Below are 21,285 nucleotides of genomic sequence, written 5' to 3'. Positions count from 1 at the left end.
ACTGACTAGGTCAGAGTTCATCAACAACTTTTGAGAGCTACATTTTGCTAACTGGTTTTGAAGTTATACTAGCAACTATAGTTATTATACTTATCCAAGTGGGAGACTGTTGGATTAAGTGTCTAATCTCATAACTATAATTGATATATGCTTAAGTTGATAGTAGCACAATCATTTTGGGTTGCCCTTAAGACTAGCAACTAGACATGATGGTTTTGGAGAAAGAGGTTGATTTATTATTTGATTAATAAATTGAAATAAATAATTTATTAAATATTATGAAAATAATATGTTAATTAGAAATAGTAATATTTAATTAATATTTAATCAAATATTAATTGGAATTAATTTTAGGATTAAATGAATTAATTAAAAGTGCAGGTACTAAAGTGTAATTGTTCAATAGTTGAGCAAGTGGCAATTTAGAACGATTCATAGGCTTGGATAGTTTTGATATCCCTTAGGGTTTCTAGAATAGTATTTGGTGGATAAACAAGAAAGTGGATAATTACCGGTTTAAGATAATCTTGGATTAGGGTTTATCCAGGGTTTCCTGTGTGCACTATATAAACAACCTAAACCCTCCTTGGAAGACTTAGCTGAAAATTTGAGCCTATCTCCTCATTTTCAATCATCTTTCGTTGCTAGTGTTGGGTGTGAACCACTAGAGGCATGACATTTGTGACGCTTGCTCTCAAGGCTTCATCAACACAATGATTTGCATTATTATTACCATATAAGAATCAATGTATGATTCTTATAACCCTAATTGTGTATCTCGAAATTATACTAGTATGCTAGGTGTAGCACCTGGTTCCTGGTACAAAAAAATTCATCTTAGTTTTTTTCATTTTTAGCCTTGGACTCGGCGAGTAGGTCCGATTCGCCGAGTAGAGACGCGATCCGGAACACGTTTAAGTTGGCGACTCGGCGAGTCCCCGGTGTTTGATGAAACCCTAAATTTCAAGAGTTTGCACCCTATTTAAACCCTCTTATCCACCCCTAAGCTCACCCCCTTCACCCTCAGAGCTCCCAACATCGTTTATACCCCTATTCCTTGTGAGATCGAAGTGTTTTGGTGTGTTCTTGAAGATTTTGAGGAGAAAGAAGAGTAAATCAAAAAGAGGAGAAGGAGGCCAGGCATCTTTGTGTCATCTCAGCATTTTCTTTGAGGTATAACTCGTTTCCCCTTTGTTTTCATGCTTGTAGTCTCTATTAGCTACATGAAAGTCCTTCTTGAGCCATTCCCCAAGCTTGTTTGTGCATTGTGGGTTGTAATAAGTTGTTAGCCTCTAGATCTAGGCATGATTGAGTCCCTCGAGCTTGGATCTACTGCCTTTATGGAGTCATATTGCATGAAAGCCCTAGATCTACTCTTTTGGTGCATTTTGAGCCCCAAAACTTTCATTGGTGATTATTTACACGTAAAGTTGGAAACTTTACGTGTAATTCATGCCCTAGAAACCCAAATCTGTGAATGGCATGAGCTGGATTCAAGAAAAATCAAGTGTATAGTAATTGCATGTGGCCGACTCGGTGAGTCGTCCCTCGGACTCGACGAGTCGAGTCGCGAGTCCCCGAGTTTTCTCCCTTTTCGTGTTTGCGGGTTGGAGTAGTGAGTCGTAGGGTGTGACTCAGTGGGTTGGAAGCCAGACTCACTCATGTAGTAACTCGGCGAGTCAATGCCATGACTCGACGAGTTGAGGGCAATCTTCTTTCCTCAAGAACAGACTCGGCGAGTTGTTCATACAGCTCGACGAGTCTCAACATTGAGTGTTCATCAGATGAAGAAGAACTCGGCGAGTTGTTCATACAACTCGGCGAGTGGGATGAAGGACTATTGGCCTTTAGCTTAGAAGGAAAACTCGTCGAGTCAATGCCAAACTCGATGAGTAGAGACGGGATAGTGGTCAGACAAAAGGATAGGGACTCGGCGAGTTGACAGGCCAACTCGGCGAGTAGGGTCAATTGGAAAATGACTTTGACTTTAACTCATGGTTTGGTTAAGGTTAAATGGTCAGTTTACCCTGAGGTCGGTTAGTAGTATTTGACTAAGTGTTTGGTGGGAATTGCAGTCAGAGGATTTCCAGAGCAACAGCAGCAGATAGACCATTCCCACACAGATCAACAGCTGCTACGAGGTGAGTTACCTTCCAGTAGCGGTGGGTCTAAGGCCACAATACCCGCCTACCAGAAGGAGATGTATGATAGATGATTGTCTTTGTGATATCATTTAGGTTTTCTACTACCTGATATGTTATATGCTAGCATGATATGTTGTATGTGATAGTAGTAGAGTTCGGTTGCTAGGACCGAAGGTAGTCAGACACCCCAGGTACGTCTGACAGTATGTGATGATATGTTTGCATGCTGGCTAGTTATGTTATATGGGATAGAGGTAGTAGGAGAGGACCAGTCCCCGAGTTCGGTTGTTAGGACTGAAGGGTAGCTTAGGCACCCCAGGTATGTCTGATAATATGTTATGTTACGATATATGTGATAGTAGCAGTAGAGGGTGAAATAGTCCCCGAGGTTCGGTCGTCAGGACCGAAGGGTAGTCAGCACCCCAGAATGGCGCGACACGGGTAGGCCGACACCCCAGAATGGTCGTACCGGGTAGGTCGGGCACCCTAGAAATGCCTGACAATATGTATGATATGCGATTGTATGGTATGCAGTATGATGGGGGAACTCACTAAGTTTCGTGCGTACAGTTTTCAGTTTTGGTTTCAGGTACCTTGATGTGTGTAAAACTCACTTAGTTTTAATCCTACCTTAATTATCAAATAACACACAAAAGGCAGTGAACCTATCAATTGTGGTATAGCTAAATAAGAAGGGTATCGAACACAGGGAACGGCAAATTAAATTAAAAACTAATTCTATCTAAGTTGATTAAGGAAATAGGGGTTTTTCTCTAGTTTTACAAGACTAGAAACTTACTAACTATAACTAATTTAAGACTAGAAAATGACAATTTAACTAGATTCAATAATGGGAAAGGAACTTCTGTTTAGTTCAGCTCGATTAACTTTATGGTTGATTTCAAGGTATTAGTGCAATGGATTAATTCTTTCATTGGTTACCGATTCAAGTGATTAGGTTCATGTTCACTACCCTAATCCTTAGCAAATAAACTAACTCAAACAGTGGCCAATTGCTTAATTTAATTATATTTACTAGATTAATTATTCGGGTTAAGTTAGACTTGCAATAGCTAATTAATTTATTATTCTTAATTAACCTCTTGTTTGATGGTCATCTTACAAGCTTGCACATGAATTTACTTAATTTCCTTATTAATCCTAGTTTCATATTCATTAATCCTAGACATATGGTATAGTGGTCACATATCATATGAGGTTGATAATCAATAGATGTTCATGCTAATCAATTATCTTCCTATTAACAGAAAATCAATTATCATTCATACACAAGGTACTTTAGCAAGCTAAAATAACAACAATTCACCAACTTGGAATTAATCCTACCAATCAATCAAACCATATTGTCAACTTTGTATCCCCAAACAGAAGTCTAAAGAATTTAGTTCATAACTAAGGTAAATAACAACAAACAAACAAGTTCAAGTTGCTTAATCATGTTTGACAAAACAAAAGAATAAGTAGAATGATGAAATTGTGCCTTAATTACTCCTGGAATTGAATTCTAGCTTCCTTGGTCGACTTCTAGGGTTCTTCTGGCTTCTTATTCGCAGCAAAGCACTTCTGAAACTTCCCAGAATTCTCCTCTCTCGATCTGTGGAGTTATCTTTAAATATGCGTTCCGACTCGTCGAGTCAGGTGGTGACTCGACGAGTCCCTCTCACATTCTTCGTATTGCGATAACTATCTTGACTTCCGAATCATTATCCTTCTGATTCCTCGACCGGAATCGTCGAGTCCAGGCTCGACTCGACGAGTAGAAGCCTTTTTTAGTTGTTTTTCTTCTTCATTCCACTCTCGAGCTCCTAACCGCTTCTCTTGCTTCCTCTCGCTTCCGAGCTTCATCTTTGGACTGAAAAACATAATTTAACACTTTTAAGTACCTTTTGTCCATAATATGCAATAATTTAGCTAATATATGAATAAAAAACTATACTTAATACACACTAAATATGCACATATCATACCTCTTCTTCAAAGGGGAAAGAGCTGGCGCGGTAGCGGCCCATCACACACACGCTTGTATTCAGCACCATGAGATCTTCCTGGGGATTGTACTCTGACATTGTTATGTTTTTTTTATAAACTGTTTTCCAGACACACACACTTTTATGAAATGATGTGGTTGGTGTATGTTTTACTATAAATGTTTTGCTAAGTATATGTTTTCAAAAATGAAATTTTTTGCTCGTATTTTTGGGATGTTACACGTTGGTATCAGAGCCCTGGTTTGAGGGATTCGGACACGCCTTCGGGGTGTCTGAATTCAAATCAAGGGATTAAAAGATTTTAAAGAAGAAAATATTTTCTGAAAAGCTAAGTAAAGAGTTTTAAGAAGGAACGAAGTGTGTGATGTGCGCGACCGGCTGAGCTCAAGTAAGTATTCCCCAATGTACCCATACAAGTTTATATATGTATATCAGTTCCTGTAAAACAGCATGCTAGAATAGGACTTAGGATCTAGGAGTGATGCCTTATGTGCCTGCTTTATGTGCTTCAGTATATGAAAAATTTGCAAGCTAGAATTGAGTAGACAATAGTAGGGTAGCCTGTTTAGGTTATGCTTGATAGTACGAGTTTATCATTGTATGCTAGTTCAGTTTTTCTCTACGAGGATAGAGTTGCTTAAGATTGTTTCCTTTTGTCCAAATGTTGTTTGCTTTGTGCTATGTGGGCTTTGAGTGATGGGAGTTAGCTGTTAGGTGAATACGTTCAAGTCACATGTGATCAGGGTTGAATAATCTCAGAGTGTTGGATTTGACCCTATTGCGTAGCTCTTGTTTGAGTCCTAACCGTTGTAGGGATGAGTCCCTTACTCGAAGGATTATCCGAGCCTCACCGCATGTGATTGTATTAAGGTAATAGCTAATTGGCATCATAAAGAGACCTTTAATAGCTGAGGACTGGCTTGGGTGGAGTCAGAGGTTTCCTAGGGAAAGCCTAGGATAAGAGTAGAAGTGATCAACGGTAGTGGAAGGGACCTGCTAGAGTCAAGGCAGTCTTTGGAGAAGGTACAGATAGATGTGGAAGGTAGTATGGGCCCGTACTACTGAAAGCAGAGGATCCGTACCCAAACCGAGGAAGGCCAAGATAAGACCAGGGAACTTGTAGTAGGTGTGATCCATCCAGAAGTATCAGTATCGCTAACAGTTGTTATTTCTTTTGTATTTCAGAATGGTGGTACTACGCCCGAGGCCAGCAGTTGGCAGTACAGGAGAGGGATCGGGTTTGCGATCAGGTTCCAAGCCAGTAGATGACGGGATACGCGAGTTCATCGTGTCAGAGATCACCAGAGGCATCCTTGAGTCGACCCCCATTATCTTCGGGTCGATCAAGGAAGGGATATTGGAGATGATGGAGGATCGCCTCAGGGCATTTAGGAGCGACATGGCATCTGGCCAGTCAGGATCCCGCACACTATCCTTCAAGGACTTCAGGGGCAGTGGTGCGCTGGATCTTCACGGGGTGAAGGACCCCATAGCTGCCAGGAGATGGATTGCAGACATTGAGTCTGGACAGACGATTAGATTCTGCCCTGAGGGGTCGAAGGTGAGGTTTGCAGCAGGGTGTTTGCGAGATCGAGCTAGGGATTGGTGGGAGCCCGTTAGCGACTCATTGGGAGCCTCGGTTGTCGAGGCTATGACCTGGTCGGACTTTGCGACCAGGTTCAGGACAGAGTTTGCGCCGACTGTCGAGCTTCAGCAGCTGGCCAGGGAGTTCTTGGATATGAGGCAGATGACGGAGACTGTGGCGGTGATCACCGCCAAGTTCCGGGAGAGGACATTATTAGTGCCCCAGTATGCGGGTGATGAGGACACGAGGATGACCCGCTACCATGACATGCTCCGAGCTGATATTCGAGAGCATGCCAGTTTTTCAGCTTGCCCTACCTTGGACTCTATGATTGCCAGGGCGAGGGAGAGAGAGATAGATCTGGAGCACGTCTGGAAGAGGAAGACAAAGGAGGGACAGACAGGAGGGGCTTCGGGGAAGAAGCCCAAGGGATCAGATGGTAGGCCGAAAGGCCAGTCAGGACTGAGCCGCTGCAGGAAATGCGACAGGCCTCATGAGGGGGCATGTAGATTGGGATCTTCAGGCTGCTATAAGTGCGGCAAGTCGGGGCATTTCAGCAGGGATTGTACCACCCCTGCACCTGTGATACAGACGTCTGAGTTGCTATGTTTCCACTGCAACCAGAGGGGACACAAGAAGACCAATTGCCCTCAGTTGGCAGCACCCGCGCCAGTGAAGGCGCCAGATCCATCGACCGTGCGGATCACTGATGGCCGGCAGGGCAAGGCAGAGGCTCCAATGGTGAGGAGCCAAGCATTTCAGCTGACTACCGAGGAGGCACGCGCCGCACCCGATGTGGTGACGGATATGATTCATTCCCTCTACTTTATTTTTTTGTGATGTTATAATATTTATATGTGCTCTGTGTAGGATCATTCCATGTGAACGGTATTCCTGTTCAGGTGTTGTTTGACTCGGGTGCCACCCGATCATTTGTTTCCCTTGCGCTTAGCAAGAGGTTTACTGAGTTGTTCGGGCATGTTGGATTGCCCTTTTGAGGTAGAGATTGCCGATGATCGATCGGTGCGAGCGTCCGCAATATTCAGGGATTGTGTCCTAAGGTTATTTGAGGAGCGCTATTTGGTGGATTTAGTTCCTATCCCTTTGTGGGGGAACAAGGTGATTATAGGCATGGACTGGTTGAGCCCTAATGGGGTGGTGATAGATTGCGCACAGCAGTTAGTACGGATCAGGACCCCAAGTGGGGGAGAGTTGGTGATCCACGGCGAGGGGCCGCAGCGTGGACCTACATTATGTTCAGCAGCGAGAGCTAGGCGCTACCTTCAGCAGGGTTGCACGGGATATGTCGCATATGTTTTGGATACCCAGGAGTCGGGTAAGGCGACGGTGAGCAAGATTCCAGTGGTGCGAGACTACACTGATGTGTTCCCAGAGGAGCTTCCTGGGATATCTCCGGAGCGTCAGGTAGAGTTCAAGATCGACCTAGTTCCTGGTGTGGCTCCGATAGCCAAGGCACCGTATTGGTTGGCTCCTCCCGAGATGCAGGAGTTGTCTACGCAGCTTCAGGAGCTGCTAGACAAGGGATTTATTGGACCAAGCAGTTCACCTTGGGGATCCCCGATCCTGTTTGTGAAGAAGAAGGACGGGTCGCATCGGATGTGCATAGATTACCGGGAGCTGAATAAGGTGACGGTGAAGAACCGTTACCCACTCCCGAGGATTGATGACCTCTTTGATCAGTTGCAGGGAGCATCTTGGTTCTCCAAGATCGATTTGCGTTCAGGCTATCATTAGATGAGGGTTAAAGATGAGGATATACAGAAGACCGCGTTTCGGACGCGTTATGGCCATTATGAGTTCGTGGTGATGCCGTTTGGGCTCACCAATGCTTCTGCAGCGTTCATGGACCTCATGAACTGCGTGTGTAGACCGATGCTGGATCGGTTTGTGATAGTTTTCATTGATGACATCTTGGTTTATTCCAAGACACAGGAGGAGCACGAGGAGCATCTGAGAAAGGTTTTGAAAACCTTAAGGAGGGAGAGCTTATACGCCAAGTTCTCCAAATGTGAGTTTTGGTTGCGCGAGGTGCAGTTTCTTGGGCACCTCATCAACCAGAACGAGATTTCAGTAGACCCGGCCAAGGTGGAGGCCGTGATGAGATGGGAGGTTCCGAAGTCTCCATCCGAGATTCAGAGTTTCCTAGGATTAGTAGGATACTATCGGAGATTCATTCAGGATTTCTATAAGATAGTCGTACCCCTAACACGGTTGACTAAGAAGGCCGTGGTCTTTCGATGGGGACCTTAGCAGCAGGCAGCGTTCGAGATTCTGAGACAGAGATTGTGCGAGGCGCCAATCTTAGCCCTACCCGAGGGCGTAGAGGATTTTGTGGTATATTGTGATGCGTCCATCTCAGGTTTAGGTGCGGTATTGATGCAGATGGGTCATGTCATTGCTTATGCCTCGAGGCAGCTAAAGCCTCACGAGGCGAACTACCCGATGCATGATTTAGAGTTGGGGGCGGTGGTCTTCGCCCTCAAGATATGGCGGCATTACCTCTACGGGGTTTGATGTACCATTTTCACAGACCACAAGAGTTTGAGGTACCTCACGGATCATCCGAATCTGAACATGAGGCAGCGCCGGTGGCTGGACGTGGTGAAGGATTATGATTGCGAGATCCTTTATCACCCGGAGAAGGCCAATGTGGTGGCCGATGTGCTTAGCCGCAAGGCGGCGCCGATCAGGGATATTTGCATGAGGATGATTGTAGTGACTCCCCTGTTAGAACAGATTCGGGAAGCTCAGCAGGAGACTCTGAAGGAGGAACATCGGAAGAGTGAGCGTATAGTGGGTCAACTCACCTCCTTCGATTATGATAGCCGAGGGTTATTGACACTACACCGTAGGGTGTGGGTGCCGTATCACGGAGGCGTGCGCCAGATCTTGATGGAGGAGGTGCACAAATCCCGATTCTCTATTCATCCAGGGGCGACGAAGATGTATCAGGATCTTCGCCTAGACTATTGGTGGCCCTGCATGAAGCGGGATGTGGCGTGGTACGTCGAGCGGTGTTTGACCTGCATGAAGGTCAAGGCCGAGCATCAGAGACCACACGGCAAGATGCAGCCGTTGGATATCCCGTTGTGGAAATAAGAGGATATTATGATGGATTTTATCACAAAGCTTCCACGAACGGTGCGAGGAGTAGATTCGATTTGGGTTATCGTGGATTGGTTGACCAAGAGCCCCCATTTTATTCCGATTCAGGAGGGTATCTCGGCTGAAAAGTTGGCCGATATCTATATCAGGGAGATAGTGGCGTGGCACGGGGTGACAGTGTCAGTGATATCAGATCGACATGTGCGGTTCACTTCCAAGTTTTGGAAGAGGTTTCATGACGAGTTGGGCACTTGTCTGCATTTTAGCACCACCTTTCACCCACAGACGGATGGTCAGAGTGAGCGGATCATCCAGACTTTGGAGGATATGTTGCGGGCATGCGTGTTAGATTTCGGTGGTAGTTGGGATACCTATCTTCCCTTGGCTGAGTTCTCGTACAACAACAACTACCACGCGAGTATTGACCGTCCCCCATTCGAGATGTTGTACGGACGGAGGTGTAGGACCCCGATATGTTGGGGTGAAGTTGGTCAGAGGGTCATGGGGAGCACTGAGGTGGTGCTCAAGACGACCGAGAGGATCCAGCAGGTTCGAAGCAGGCTTCAGACCACGCAGAGTTGGCAGAAAAGTTACGCCGACAAGAGTCGATCAGACCTGGAGTTCCAGGTCGGGGATATGGTTCTCCTGAAGGTGTCGCCTTGGAAAGGCATCGCCCAGTCACAATCCTCGACCGGAAGTCGAAGGATCTAAGGAACATGTAACATCCCCCGCTGGCACGTATCACAATATTGTCCGCTTTAGGCCACTCGGCACGAGGACTTCCCAGGGGGTCACCCATCCTAGTACTACTCCCACCCGAGCACGCTTAACTGCAGAGTTCTTATGGGATCTGCTGCCCTCACGACTTTAAAACACGTTAGGAAAGGTATCCACACCCCTTATAAGGAATGCTTAGTTCTCCTTCCCAGCCGATGTGGGATCAGATCTAACCCACTTTCACCCCCCATTATAGGGGTCGACGTCCCCATCGAACACATCGACCCGTGCCCTAGCTTTGATACCATTTGTAACATCCCCCTCTGGCACGTATCACAATATTGTTCGCTTTGGGCCACTCGGCACGAGGACTTCCCAGGGGGCCACCCATCCTGGTACTACTCCCGCCCGAGCACGCTTAACTGCAGAGTTCTTATGGGATCTGCTGCCCTCACGGCTTTAAAACGCGCTGTCTTATAAGGAATGCTTAGTTCTCCTTCCCAGCCGATGTGGGATCAGATCTAACCCACTTTCACCCCCCATTATAGGGGTCGACGTCCCCGTCGAACACATCGACCCGTGCCCTAGCTTTGATACCATTTGTAACATCCCCCTCTGGCACGTATCACAATATTGTTCGCTTTGGGCCACTCGGCACGAGGACTTCCCAGGGGGCCACCCATCCTGGTACTACTCCCGCCCGAGCACGCTTAACTGCAGAGTTCTTATGGGATCTGCTGCCCTCACGGCTTTAAAACGCGTTGTGTTAGGGAAGGTATCCACACCCCTTATAAGGAATGCTTAGTTCTCCTTCCCAACCGATGTGAGATCAAATCTAACCCACCCCTCTGGCACGTATCACAATATTGTCCACTTTGGGCCACTCGACACGAGGACTTCCCAGGGGGTCACCCATCCTGGTACTACTCCCACCCGAGCACACTTAACTGCAGAGTTCTTATGGGATCTGTTGCCCTCACGGCTTTAAAACGCGTTGTGATAGCGAAGGTATCCACACCCCTTATAAGGAATGCTTAGTTCTCCTTCCCAGCCGATGTGGGATCAGATCTAACCCACTTTCACCCCCCATTATAGGGTTCGACGTCCCCGTCGAACACATCGACCCGTGCCCTGGCTCTGATACCATTTGTAACATCTCCCTCTGGCACGTATTACAATATTGTCCGCTTTGGGCCACTCGGCACGAGGACTTCCCAGGGGGTCACCCATCCTGGTACTACTCCCTCCCGAGCACGCTTAACTGCAGAGTTCTTATGGGATCTGCTGCCCTCACAACTTTAAAACGCGTTGTGATAGGGAAGGTATCCACACCCCTTATAAGGAATGCTTAGTTCTCCTTCCCTTCGGGGACATCCGATAAAATTGGAACGATACATAGAAGATTAGCATGGCCCCTGCGCAAGGATGACACGCAAAAATCGAGAAATGGTATCAGAGCCAGGGCACGGGTTGATGTGTTCGACGGGGACGTCGAACCCTATAATGGGGGGTGAAAGTGGGTTAGATCTGATCCCACATCGGCTGGGAAGGAGAACTAAGCATTCCTTATAAGGGGTGTGGATACCTTCCCTATCACAACGCGTTTTAAAGTCGTGAGGGCAGCAGATCCCATAAGAACTCTGCAGTTAAGCGTGCTCGGGCGGGGAGTAGTACCAGGATGGGTGACCCCCTGGGAAGTCCTTGTGCCGAGTGGCCCAAAGCGGACAATATTGTGATACGTGCCAGAGGGGGATGTTACAGAACAAGAGGGTGGAATTAGTGAAGGTGCAATGGCAGCACCGCAAGGGTTCGGAATGGACTTGGGGGCCGGTGGAAGAAATGATGGAGCGTTACCCCGAGCTGTTTCAGGTTCAAGCGGCAGACTTCGAGGACGAATTCTAGAATAAGTGGGGGAGACTTGTAGCACCTGGTTCCTGGTAAGAAAAAATTCATCTTAGTTTTTTTCATTTTTAGCCTTGGACTCGGCGAGTCATAGGTCCGACTCGCAGAGTAGAGACGCGATCCGGAACACGTTTAAGTTGGCGACTCGGCGAGTCCATACTCTGGACTCGGCGAGTCCCTGCTGTTTGATGAAACCCTAAATTTCAAGGGTTTGCACCCTATTTAAACCCTCTTATCCGCCCCTAAGCTCGCCCCCTTCACCCTCAGAGCTCCCAACATCGTTTATACCCCTATTCCTTGTGAGATCGAAGTGTTTTGGTGTGTTCTTGAAGATTTTGAGGAGAAAGAAGAGTAGATCAAGAAGAGGAGAAGGAGGCCAGGCATCTTTGTGTCATCTTAGCGTTTTCTTTGAGGTATAACTCGTTTCCCCTCTGTTTTCATGCTTGTAGTCTCTATTAGCTACATGAAAGTCCTTCTTGAGCCATTCCCCAAGCTTGTTTGTGCATTGTGGGTTGTAATAAGTTGTTAGCCTCTAGATCTAGGCATGATTGAGTCCCTCGAGCTTGGATCTACTGCCTTTATGGAGTCATATTGCATGAAAGCCCTAGATCTACTCTTTTGGTGCATTTTGAGCCCCAAAACTTTCATTGGTGATTATTTACACGTAAAGTTGGAAACTTTACGTGTAATTCATGCCCTAGAAACCCAAATCTGTGAATGGCATGAGCTGGATTCAAGAAAAATCAAGTGTATAGTAATTGCATGTGGCCGACTCGGTGAGTCGTCCCTCGGACTCGACGAGTCGAGTCGCGAGTCCCCGAGTTTTCTCCCTTTTCGTGTTTGCGGGTTGGAGTAGTGAGTCGTAGGGTGTGACTCAGTGGGTTGGAAGCCAGACTCACTCATGTAGTAACTCGGCGAGTCAATGCCTTGACTCGACGAGTTCAGGGCAATCTTCTTTCCTCAAGAACAGACTTGGCGAGTTGTTCATATAGCTCGACGAGTCTCAACATTGAGTGTTCATCGGATGAAGAAGAACTCGGCGAGTTGTTCATACAACTCGGCGAGTAGGATGAAGGACTATTGGCCTTTATCTTAGAAGGAAAACTCATCGAGTCAATGCCAAACTTGATGAGTAGAGACGGGATAGTGGTCAGACAAAAGGATAGGGACTCGGCGAGTTGACAGGCCAACTCGGCGAGTCGGGTCAATTGGAAAATGACTTTGACTTTAACTCATGGTTTGGTTAAGGGTAAATGGTCAGTTTACCCTGAGGTCGGTTAGTAGTATTTGACTAAGTGTTTGGTGGGAATTGCAGTCGGAGGATTTCCAGAGCAGCAGCAGCAGATAGACCATTCCCACACAGATCAACAGCTGCTACGAGGTGAGTTACCTTCCAGTAGCGGTGGGTCTAAGGCCACAATACCCGCCTACCAGAAGGAGATGTATGATAGATGATTGTCTTTGTGATATCATTTAGGTTTTCTACTACCTGATATGTTATATGCTAGCATGATATGTTGTATGTGATAGTAGTAGAGTTCGGTTGCTAGGACCGAAGGGTAGTCAGACACCCCAGGTACGTCTGACAGTATGTGATGATATGTTTGCATGCTGGCTAGTTATGTTATATGGGATAGAGGTAGTAGGAGGGGACCAGTCCCCGAGTTCGGTTGTTAGGACCGAAGGGTAGCTTAGGCACCCCAGGTATGTCTGATAATATGTTATGTTACGATATATGTGATAGTAGCAGTAGGGGGTGAAATAGTCCCCGAGGTTCGGTCGTCAAGACCGAAAGGTAGTCAGCACCCCATAATGGCTTGACATGGGTAGTCAACACCCCATAATGGCTTGACATGGGTAGTCAACACCCCAGAATGGCTCGACACGGGTAGGCCAGCACCCCAGAATGGCCGTACCGGGTAGGTCGGGCACCCAAAAAATGCCTGATAATATGTATGATATGCTATTGTATGGTATGCGGTATGATGGGGGAACTCACTAAGCTTCGTGCTTACAGTTTTCAGTTTTGGTTTCAGGTACCTCTTCTTCAAAAGGGAAAGAGCTGGCGCGTATTGGCCCATCACACACACGCTTGTATTCCGCACCATGAGATCTTCTTGGGGATTGTACTCTAACGTTGTTATGTTTTTTTTATAAACTGTTTTCCAGACACGCACACTTTTATGAAATGATGTAGTTGGTGTATGTTTTACTACTAATGTTTTGCTAAGTATATGTTTTCAAAAATGAAAATTTTGGCTCGTATTTCTGGGATGTTACACTAGGTTTTTTTTTGTTCTTCAAGTTGTATGTTTAATTAGAGAAAACATAGATCAATTTTTTAGGGTTGCATGTACACATAAAATTTATATGTTTTGCAGAACACCCATTATAAAGTGCATTTACATATGTATTTGAGTGTATTAAATCATAAAAATTATATATTGGCCATATCCAACCACCCATGCATGTGTTTTAGATCCTTGAAAGATGTTATAAGATTAGGGTTTGTTATTGAGCCTTGATAAGCCATGCAAAGGCATAAAGTTTGGAACTTTATCACTTAAGACATTTATTAAGTCTAGTTTTAAGAGTTGGACGTGGTATCTTCCTGTATTAAGCACTTAATGATAAGATCCTAGGAGTTCGCAGGGAGTAACTTCCCTTACACAAGACTTAGAGCCAAATTTCCCCGTGTTTGCCATCTAAGGCTTTACACAAGATGTAGAGCTGGTATGCCAAGCGTACTAGGTGTGAATGTTGACTTTTGACTATTGACTGCTGACTTTGACAAAATTTGACTTTAGGTCATATGGGGTATTTTAAATAGTAAATTGAGGTTGGGTCCCTGTTTATTGTATAGGTGATAACAACGATCAATTCAACTATCTTTTAATCTGTGAGGTGAGTTTTCCTTACTGTACTCATGGTTCGAAAGCACCAATGTTGTCCCACTATGTTGTGTTATGTATCTTGGTATATAGGATATTTCTATGCTGTAATGATTGTTAGATTGGTAAATATGTATGATTACCTACAATTGTTGGTTATCTATTGCATATATCAACATGGTGTGGTTGAGTTAAGGCGATTCTGCTTTGTGTGGACGCCAACAAATTTGGGAGCAATCTAGACATAAGCTAAGGGTCGAGAGGGCAATATAGACTTATGTTGTAGGCTCAGGAATAATCCAGACATAAGCTGCGGGTCGGGAGGGCAATCTAGACTGATGATGTGGGCTTAGGGGTAATCCGATCCGATGACTATGGGTCCATCATGCATGTATATATATATATATATATATATATATATATATATATATATATATATATATATGTTATTCTTTGCGGGGTATTTTGGGGAAAATTCACTAAACTCTGACTTACAGTTTGACTTTATGGTTTTAGGTACATATAAGGATAGGGGTTAGGCGAAGACGTAATTGTACATCATCCTCCATATTTATTTGATCTATGATTTTAAGATACTCTGATTTATGATTATTACTTTTGGAAACTATGATTTGTATGATTTATGGATTTTGATATGGTTTTTAATGATGATAATTCTGTCATGATTGTTGGGATGTTATATATATATATATAAATCTAAATTTTATTTATGAATTAATAGAATATAGTCGATATACGATGTGTTGAAAGCTTTTATTTTATTTTCAAATGTTTACTCATTAACTTATCGTGTTAGATTTATATTTGGTTGCTGTTTTCATTATGGTCAATGTAAAATGCTAATTACTAATTAGTTGAGAGATGCGTGTAATTTGTATAAATTGAACATATAAAAAGTCACCCGAAAATGACGTGTTGGCTTTTTGATCCGAAATTGACCCACCAACCAGTACACACGTGAACGCATATACTTAAACAATTATGTAGATTGGGTTGGGTTGATGTTTCAAACTTACCAATCCACCAACCCATATATTATATATGTTGGGTTGGGTCAATGTCTTCTAACCGGCCAACCCGAACTCATCTCAACTGCGAGACCTATTACAACATGATCGAACAAGATTAGACACTTTTTCTAGCCCTAATTTCAACGACGTGGATAACAAGATTTTTGGTATATTAACATATCAAGAACAAGTCCCGATCTCATCTTGTTCCACCTTTTTGAGTGTTACAAAATTTTCGGTTGTGTTATTGACATTGCTTCCAATCTAGTTCATGCTAAACACAATAAAAAGTTTGTAATGACCTCTTTTTTTCCTCTCGTATGTAACAAATGAGCCTCATGTACATAATAAACTTATTTTCCATCTTTTTGACATGTGTATTAGTTGGAATGCTATAAATTTAGATGTGTGAAACACATTGTCTTATTGAATTTGAAACAAAAATGGCATGTATGATAAGAAAGTTTAGGTTTAAGATGACTCAAAATACATGCTGACTCATGTTATGTGGTTTGAAGTCGATATTTATGGTGGAAGGTTTTGAAAGCAATGGATATCGATGGTGAAAGACATTTGATCGTATTGTTGGTACACATTAGGCATGTTTGTCATCATGTGTCATAATGATGTGAAATATAGTCACTTTCACTTTATATGTCTATTAATCACGTTTATACCCATTTTTAGGTTTCTGTTATGTGTTAGTTACTTTTTTGACTTGTTAGGAAAGTGTCTTATACACATGGTATTTACATTCTAGAGAGCATTCATTGTTAGCACATGCAATAAAATATTAAAGTGTATATATATATATATATATATATATATATATATATATATATATATATATATATATATATATATATAACAAAATTCGATATTAACAAATACAATAAGTTAAACAGACTTTTTGTTGACCAATAAATCATTTTCATATTAATAATTTTTAAATATTTAATGTACATTTCTGAACATGTAAATAGATAAAGTATTAAAAAACATATCAACAATACCTATTGTCTATTTTATTTTTTAGCAATAAAATTTTAATATTGGGCTTTGGATAAAACCCATCGAAATTGGGCTTAGCATAGAACTAGAACCCATTTGTTCATCTTCTATTTATGAAACCCCAAACCTTTTTATCCACATATTGTCCCGACAAGAACAAGCGCACACGCGAAAACTAGATTCAAAACAGGAACACGATGATGGTGTTGATGAGCTAAGGATCTCTGTTCATCTAAATTCTTCATCAATCGATCTCTTCCCGAATTATTTGAATTTCAAGATTCTTCGTAGTTCTTAATTTTTTTTTTCTTGTATGTATTTGTAATCGCCGATAGCTAGGGTTAGGGTTTTCCGACTTGTTTTTTCTTTTTGTGAAGACTTGTATAGAGTTTATATCTGTAGCTAAGCTGTGTAATAATCTAATTGTAAACATGGAACCTGTTCTGTATTGTTTAATTTTTTTTGTTTTGATTTAATTTTGATTTGGCGGGTTATAACTATGGAGATGGACAACACTTCTCGAGGTAGACCATTCGATAGATCATCGAGAGATCTTTCTACCCTGAAAAAACCTCGGTTGCTAACTGAAGAGACGACGTTTCTTCGCAGTAGTAATACTCCTAACGGTGGTAGCAGGCCAGTTGTTCAACGGCAACCGGTGTTAGGGTTCCGGCAGACAGCAGAAAGAGATAGAGACTCAGAAAGCAGCGATTTGACAAGAGGCGGAGGAGGTTATCATCCCCAATCGCTAACGCAATCGCAGCTGCAACAACAGCATCTTGAGCTCGTGAGTCAGTATAGAACAGCACTGGCTGAGCTGACTTTCAATTCGAAACCTATCATTACTAACCTGACTATCATTGCCGGAGAGAACTTGCACGCTGCAAAAGCCATAGCCGCCACTATCTGCACTAATATTATTGAGGTGATGATTTCGGTTTCTATAATAGAATGAGTAAAGAAATAGTCGATAGAATCATTGTTAGTGCTATCAGTTGATTAAATTTCGTCCCTTAACTCCAAAAGTGTTAACTTGTATTTGGAAATCGTGATTAATGGATTTATACGCATTTCAAACCGCTTTGTCTCATCAATTCCAGAGTGTGAATGAACAAGTTTTCTTCTTGGTGTTGATGTGATGTGATTCTTTACTTACTGCTGCAAAACAACACTCCACTATTACAAGCTTTATGGGATGTGCTAATCTTTTGTTGAATCTTTAACCATTCTTCGACTTCTAAATGAACATTCAACATCATGCTTGATCTTCATTTCCCTATGTAGTGTCTTTTGTACATTTAGATTCTTTCATTTGAGATGCTCAGTACTCATAATATACTATATAAAACACCTCTAAAGCTGAAAGGGGTTTACATATAGAGAAAAAGAGATGTGGTGAGTTATAGTTTGTGGAAATGGAAGTTCTGAATGGTTTCACTATCTCAAGTTTTTCTTATCATCCATTGATTATATTTATCATCAAGAAAAATGCATATATAATATATCAGGTTCATGAAGAGCCTTCTGTAAGTTAAAAACTGTTGCTGATATAGTGATATGGGAACTTGTTTTTAGGTTCCAAGTGATCAAAAATTGCCATCATTATACCTTCTTGATAGTATTGTGAAGAATATTGGAAGAGACTACATCAAATACTTTGCTTCCAGACTACCTGAGGTTAGATCTTTAGACTTTAGTCACCCCATGTGCCTTTTAACTATACAATTCCATTTACTTATGTCTTCTACATGAAAAATAATACATAAAGATTAGGAACTTTTTCTTTTAACTTTGTAACTCTGATGTATCCTTATGCCTTGTGGTTATAATCTTATATAAATATAAATCAAACTTATGATTAAATGGTAGCATTTCTCTTCCATTTCTGAATTACCCATTTCAAGTTTTCAACAATGTATAGTGTCTTCACTCTTCATTCTTCAATATGGATATTAATTATCACAAATTAGTTGCTCCATTTGGGTGCATATTTTAGGTCTTCTGCAAGGCATATAGACAGGTTGATTCTACAGTTCATTCGGGTATGAGACATCTTTTTGGAACATGGAAAGGCGTATTCCCTCTTCAATGTCTTCAAATTATAGAAAGAGAACTCGGTTTTCAACAACCTTCAAATGCAAATGGAACTTCTTCTTCTTCTTCTTCTCCTTCTTTAGGGTTGACTTCTTCTAGACCTGAGCCTCAAAGTCAACGCCCTGCACGTAGTATTCATGTAAATCCAAAGTATTTGGAGAGACAAAGACTTCAACAATCGAATTCGGTAAGAAATAGCAACCTATTTTTGTATAAATTCATAAGGTTTATAATAGTTTCCTAATTTATATAGTACCCTTTATAGCAAGATATCAAAATATGAAGTGATTTTCTAATTATAATTTCCTAATTGAATTTAATTTTATAATTAAACATGTGATGAAGGTAAAAAGTCCAGCTAATGACACAAACCGAGTTGACTCACCTGAGAGACAAGAGAAAACAGCAGCCATGAGGCCACGTGCTGATCCTAGGCTTAAGGTAAAAACGAAATCTAGCAAATAGTTACTTTTTTAATCTTTATGGTGCAAAATGACTAAAATGCCCTTATGTTTTCAGAACATTCAACAAGCACAAAGAGATGTGGATACAGTCTCTATTCGTGAGAACGACAATGATTTTGATTATGAGTCAGAGCCAGGATTCGACAGCTCTTGGTATCCACCTGGCGGCAGTAGTGGCGGCAATGGTGGCGACAACACTCTTTCCGGTCAAAGAAACGGTCATGGATTCCCCAAAGTTTCACCCCCAAATTTACAGCCTTCAAACAACATTGGAAGGAAAAAGGGCGTTTTGGTAAATAAAAGCTGGAAAAACTCAGAGGAAGAGGAATACATGTGGGATGGCATAAACTCACAACTGGCGGTTCCCGGCAAATCTGGCGGAGGCGGCGGCGGTGGTGGCTCAAAGAGAGACCCTCGCTCACAATTAGCGGTTTCCTCCAAATCACCGCCAGTACAACCGCCAGCACACCACCGTCCTCCACCACCTTCACTCCCATCACCCGTGCAAAGTCGGGCAGCAACTCAACCGCAAAAAAACACCGCTTCCCGCCACCCGATCCTCCCTCCGCCAGTCACCACCCCGTCAAAATCTCCGGTTACAGATACCACCACCACCACCACCGCTGCCACCGGAAAACAGCCGCCACCACTTGTCTCGAGTCTTTTGAGTACACTTATCGCCAAGGGGATAATTTCAGCTTCAAATCCGGATCCTCCTCCGGTGGTGGCTCCACCATCACCGCCAGCTCCGGCGGTTGTCCAGTCACCGGTATTATTATCCACAAATAACGAGCCGCCATCTGTCTCGGATATAAAAAGTATAATCGGTTTTGATTTCAAACCGGAAATTATCCGGAGATCAAATCCAGCTGTGATTAGTGACCTAATTGATGATCTTCATCTTCCATATCAATGTCATATATGTGGGATAAGATTTAAACTTGAAGAGCGTTTTGAAAAACATATCGAGTGGCATAATCGTAAATACCCTCCATCCAGGAGGTGGTTTATAAACTCTGATGAGTGGGTTAAGGAGAAGGGCGGTGAGAGGATGGTGGTGGTGGAGATTGGTGGTGAGAGGATGGTGGTGGCTGATGAAAGTCAATGTGTGTGTGTTTTGTGTGGTGAAGTGTTTGAGGATTTTTATAGTGAAGAAATGGAGAAATGGATGTTTAGAAGAGCTATTTACCTTGGTGTTAAAGATATTGGTTCGATTGTGCATGAAGATTGTATTTCGGAAAATTCCCATTTTGACCTCGGCCTGTCTAATGATGTCAAAAGTGTAAGTAAGGGTAAAATGGTCATTTAAATAAAATCCCGAAAAGCTCTTGAACTTTTGTCTTACTTTTTTGGGTTGTCATATTTTCAGGAAGAGGTTTGAGTAAATGCTTACAATTATGAAGCCTAAAAAGAGGAAAACCAGGTTTGGTGTGTTTAATTACAAATATGCCCTTATGGGGAGCTTGTTTTGTGAAATTATATTTTACCTTCAAACTGGTGTTTTCTAAATTTTCTTTCTTATTGGTTAAATATTGATAGAAAGAAAATTAATAGAATCCAGAATTTTTTTTTTTACTCTTTTCCAGTATCATCGGCTTATTGCTTGTTTCTCTTTATATTGTCTTTTTTTTTTTTTTTTTTTTTTTTTTTTTGTTAATTTTTAAAATATAATTCGACTTTATAAAGCAAAATCCGAGTGAAAATAGCAAAGCATCTTGTAGCGTAAGATGGCAGAGTTGTAATTTAGTGGTTTGTGTTTCTACTTATGGATTTCTTCTTGTGTTACTTTTTAATAAAAACAGAATGATGGGACAAATGTTATTAGTGAGCTTTTGGTTAATTATGGAGTGTTTCATCTTATGGATTTCTTCTTGTAGCATTTTAGGTTTTTTTTTTTTTTTTTTTTTTTTTTTTTTTTTAAATTATTTATCATAGCATTGAAACTCTGGTTTCTTTTCTTAAAAATGTGTCCAGCTGTGGCATTATACGATAGTTGTCGATAGCAAATAATATAGGTGACTAGTGACTGTTATTTTGTATTTAGTGAAATGCATAAAAAATTAAGAGATTAATTAAGTTTAGTTATTATAGAAACTAGGTAATAGATCCGTGTATTGCACGGGTTGAAAACTTAGAAAATCAAAGGTAAAATATAAAAAAGTATAATAATATAATGCTAAAATATGATAAATAGAAAGATGAAAGATTATGGTAGGACAATGATGAAAATATATGACATTACTTTTATAATTTTCGTTTGCTTGTATTGAAATTTTTTACTTTCAAAGTATTGTATTTTAATTAAATGTAA

General features: G+C 42.1%; 1 protein-coding gene and 1 non-coding gene across 2 annotated transcripts; both read left to right on the top strand.

Moving 5' to 3' along the window:
* Positions 1–10,939: 10,939 nt before the first annotated feature.
* Positions 10,940–11,042, top strand: LOC145033103 (U6 spliceosomal RNA). The gene has a single exon (XR_013677345.1). It is a non-coding gene; the product is annotated as a U6 spliceosomal RNA (small nuclear RNA).
* A 5,493-nt stretch (positions 11,043–16,535) lies between these two features.
* Positions 16,536–20,549, top strand: LOC145030861 (polyadenylation and cleavage factor homolog 4-like). Its single transcript, XM_078979296.1, has 6 exons — positions 16,536–17,341; positions 17,992–18,093; positions 18,413–18,697; positions 18,856–18,951; positions 19,030–20,256; positions 20,344–20,549. Exons 1-6 carry the CDS (start codon positions 16,916–16,918, stop codon positions 20,353–20,355), a joined length of 2,148 nt encoding a protein of 715 aa, XP_078835422.1. The 5' UTR covers positions 16,536–16,915; the 3' UTR covers positions 20,356–20,549.
* Positions 20,550–21,285: the final 736 nt, after the last annotated feature.

This window comes from Lactuca saligna, chromosome 2 (genome assembly GCF_052625555.1).
Source record: "Lactuca saligna cultivar CGN05327 chromosome 2, ASM5262555v1, whole genome shotgun sequence".
Lineage (NCBI taxonomy): Eukaryota > Viridiplantae > Streptophyta > Magnoliopsida > Asterales > Asteraceae > Lactuca > Lactuca saligna.
Note: the sequence above shows the minus strand (reverse complement) of the source record. Positions and strands in the feature narration are given on the sequence as shown.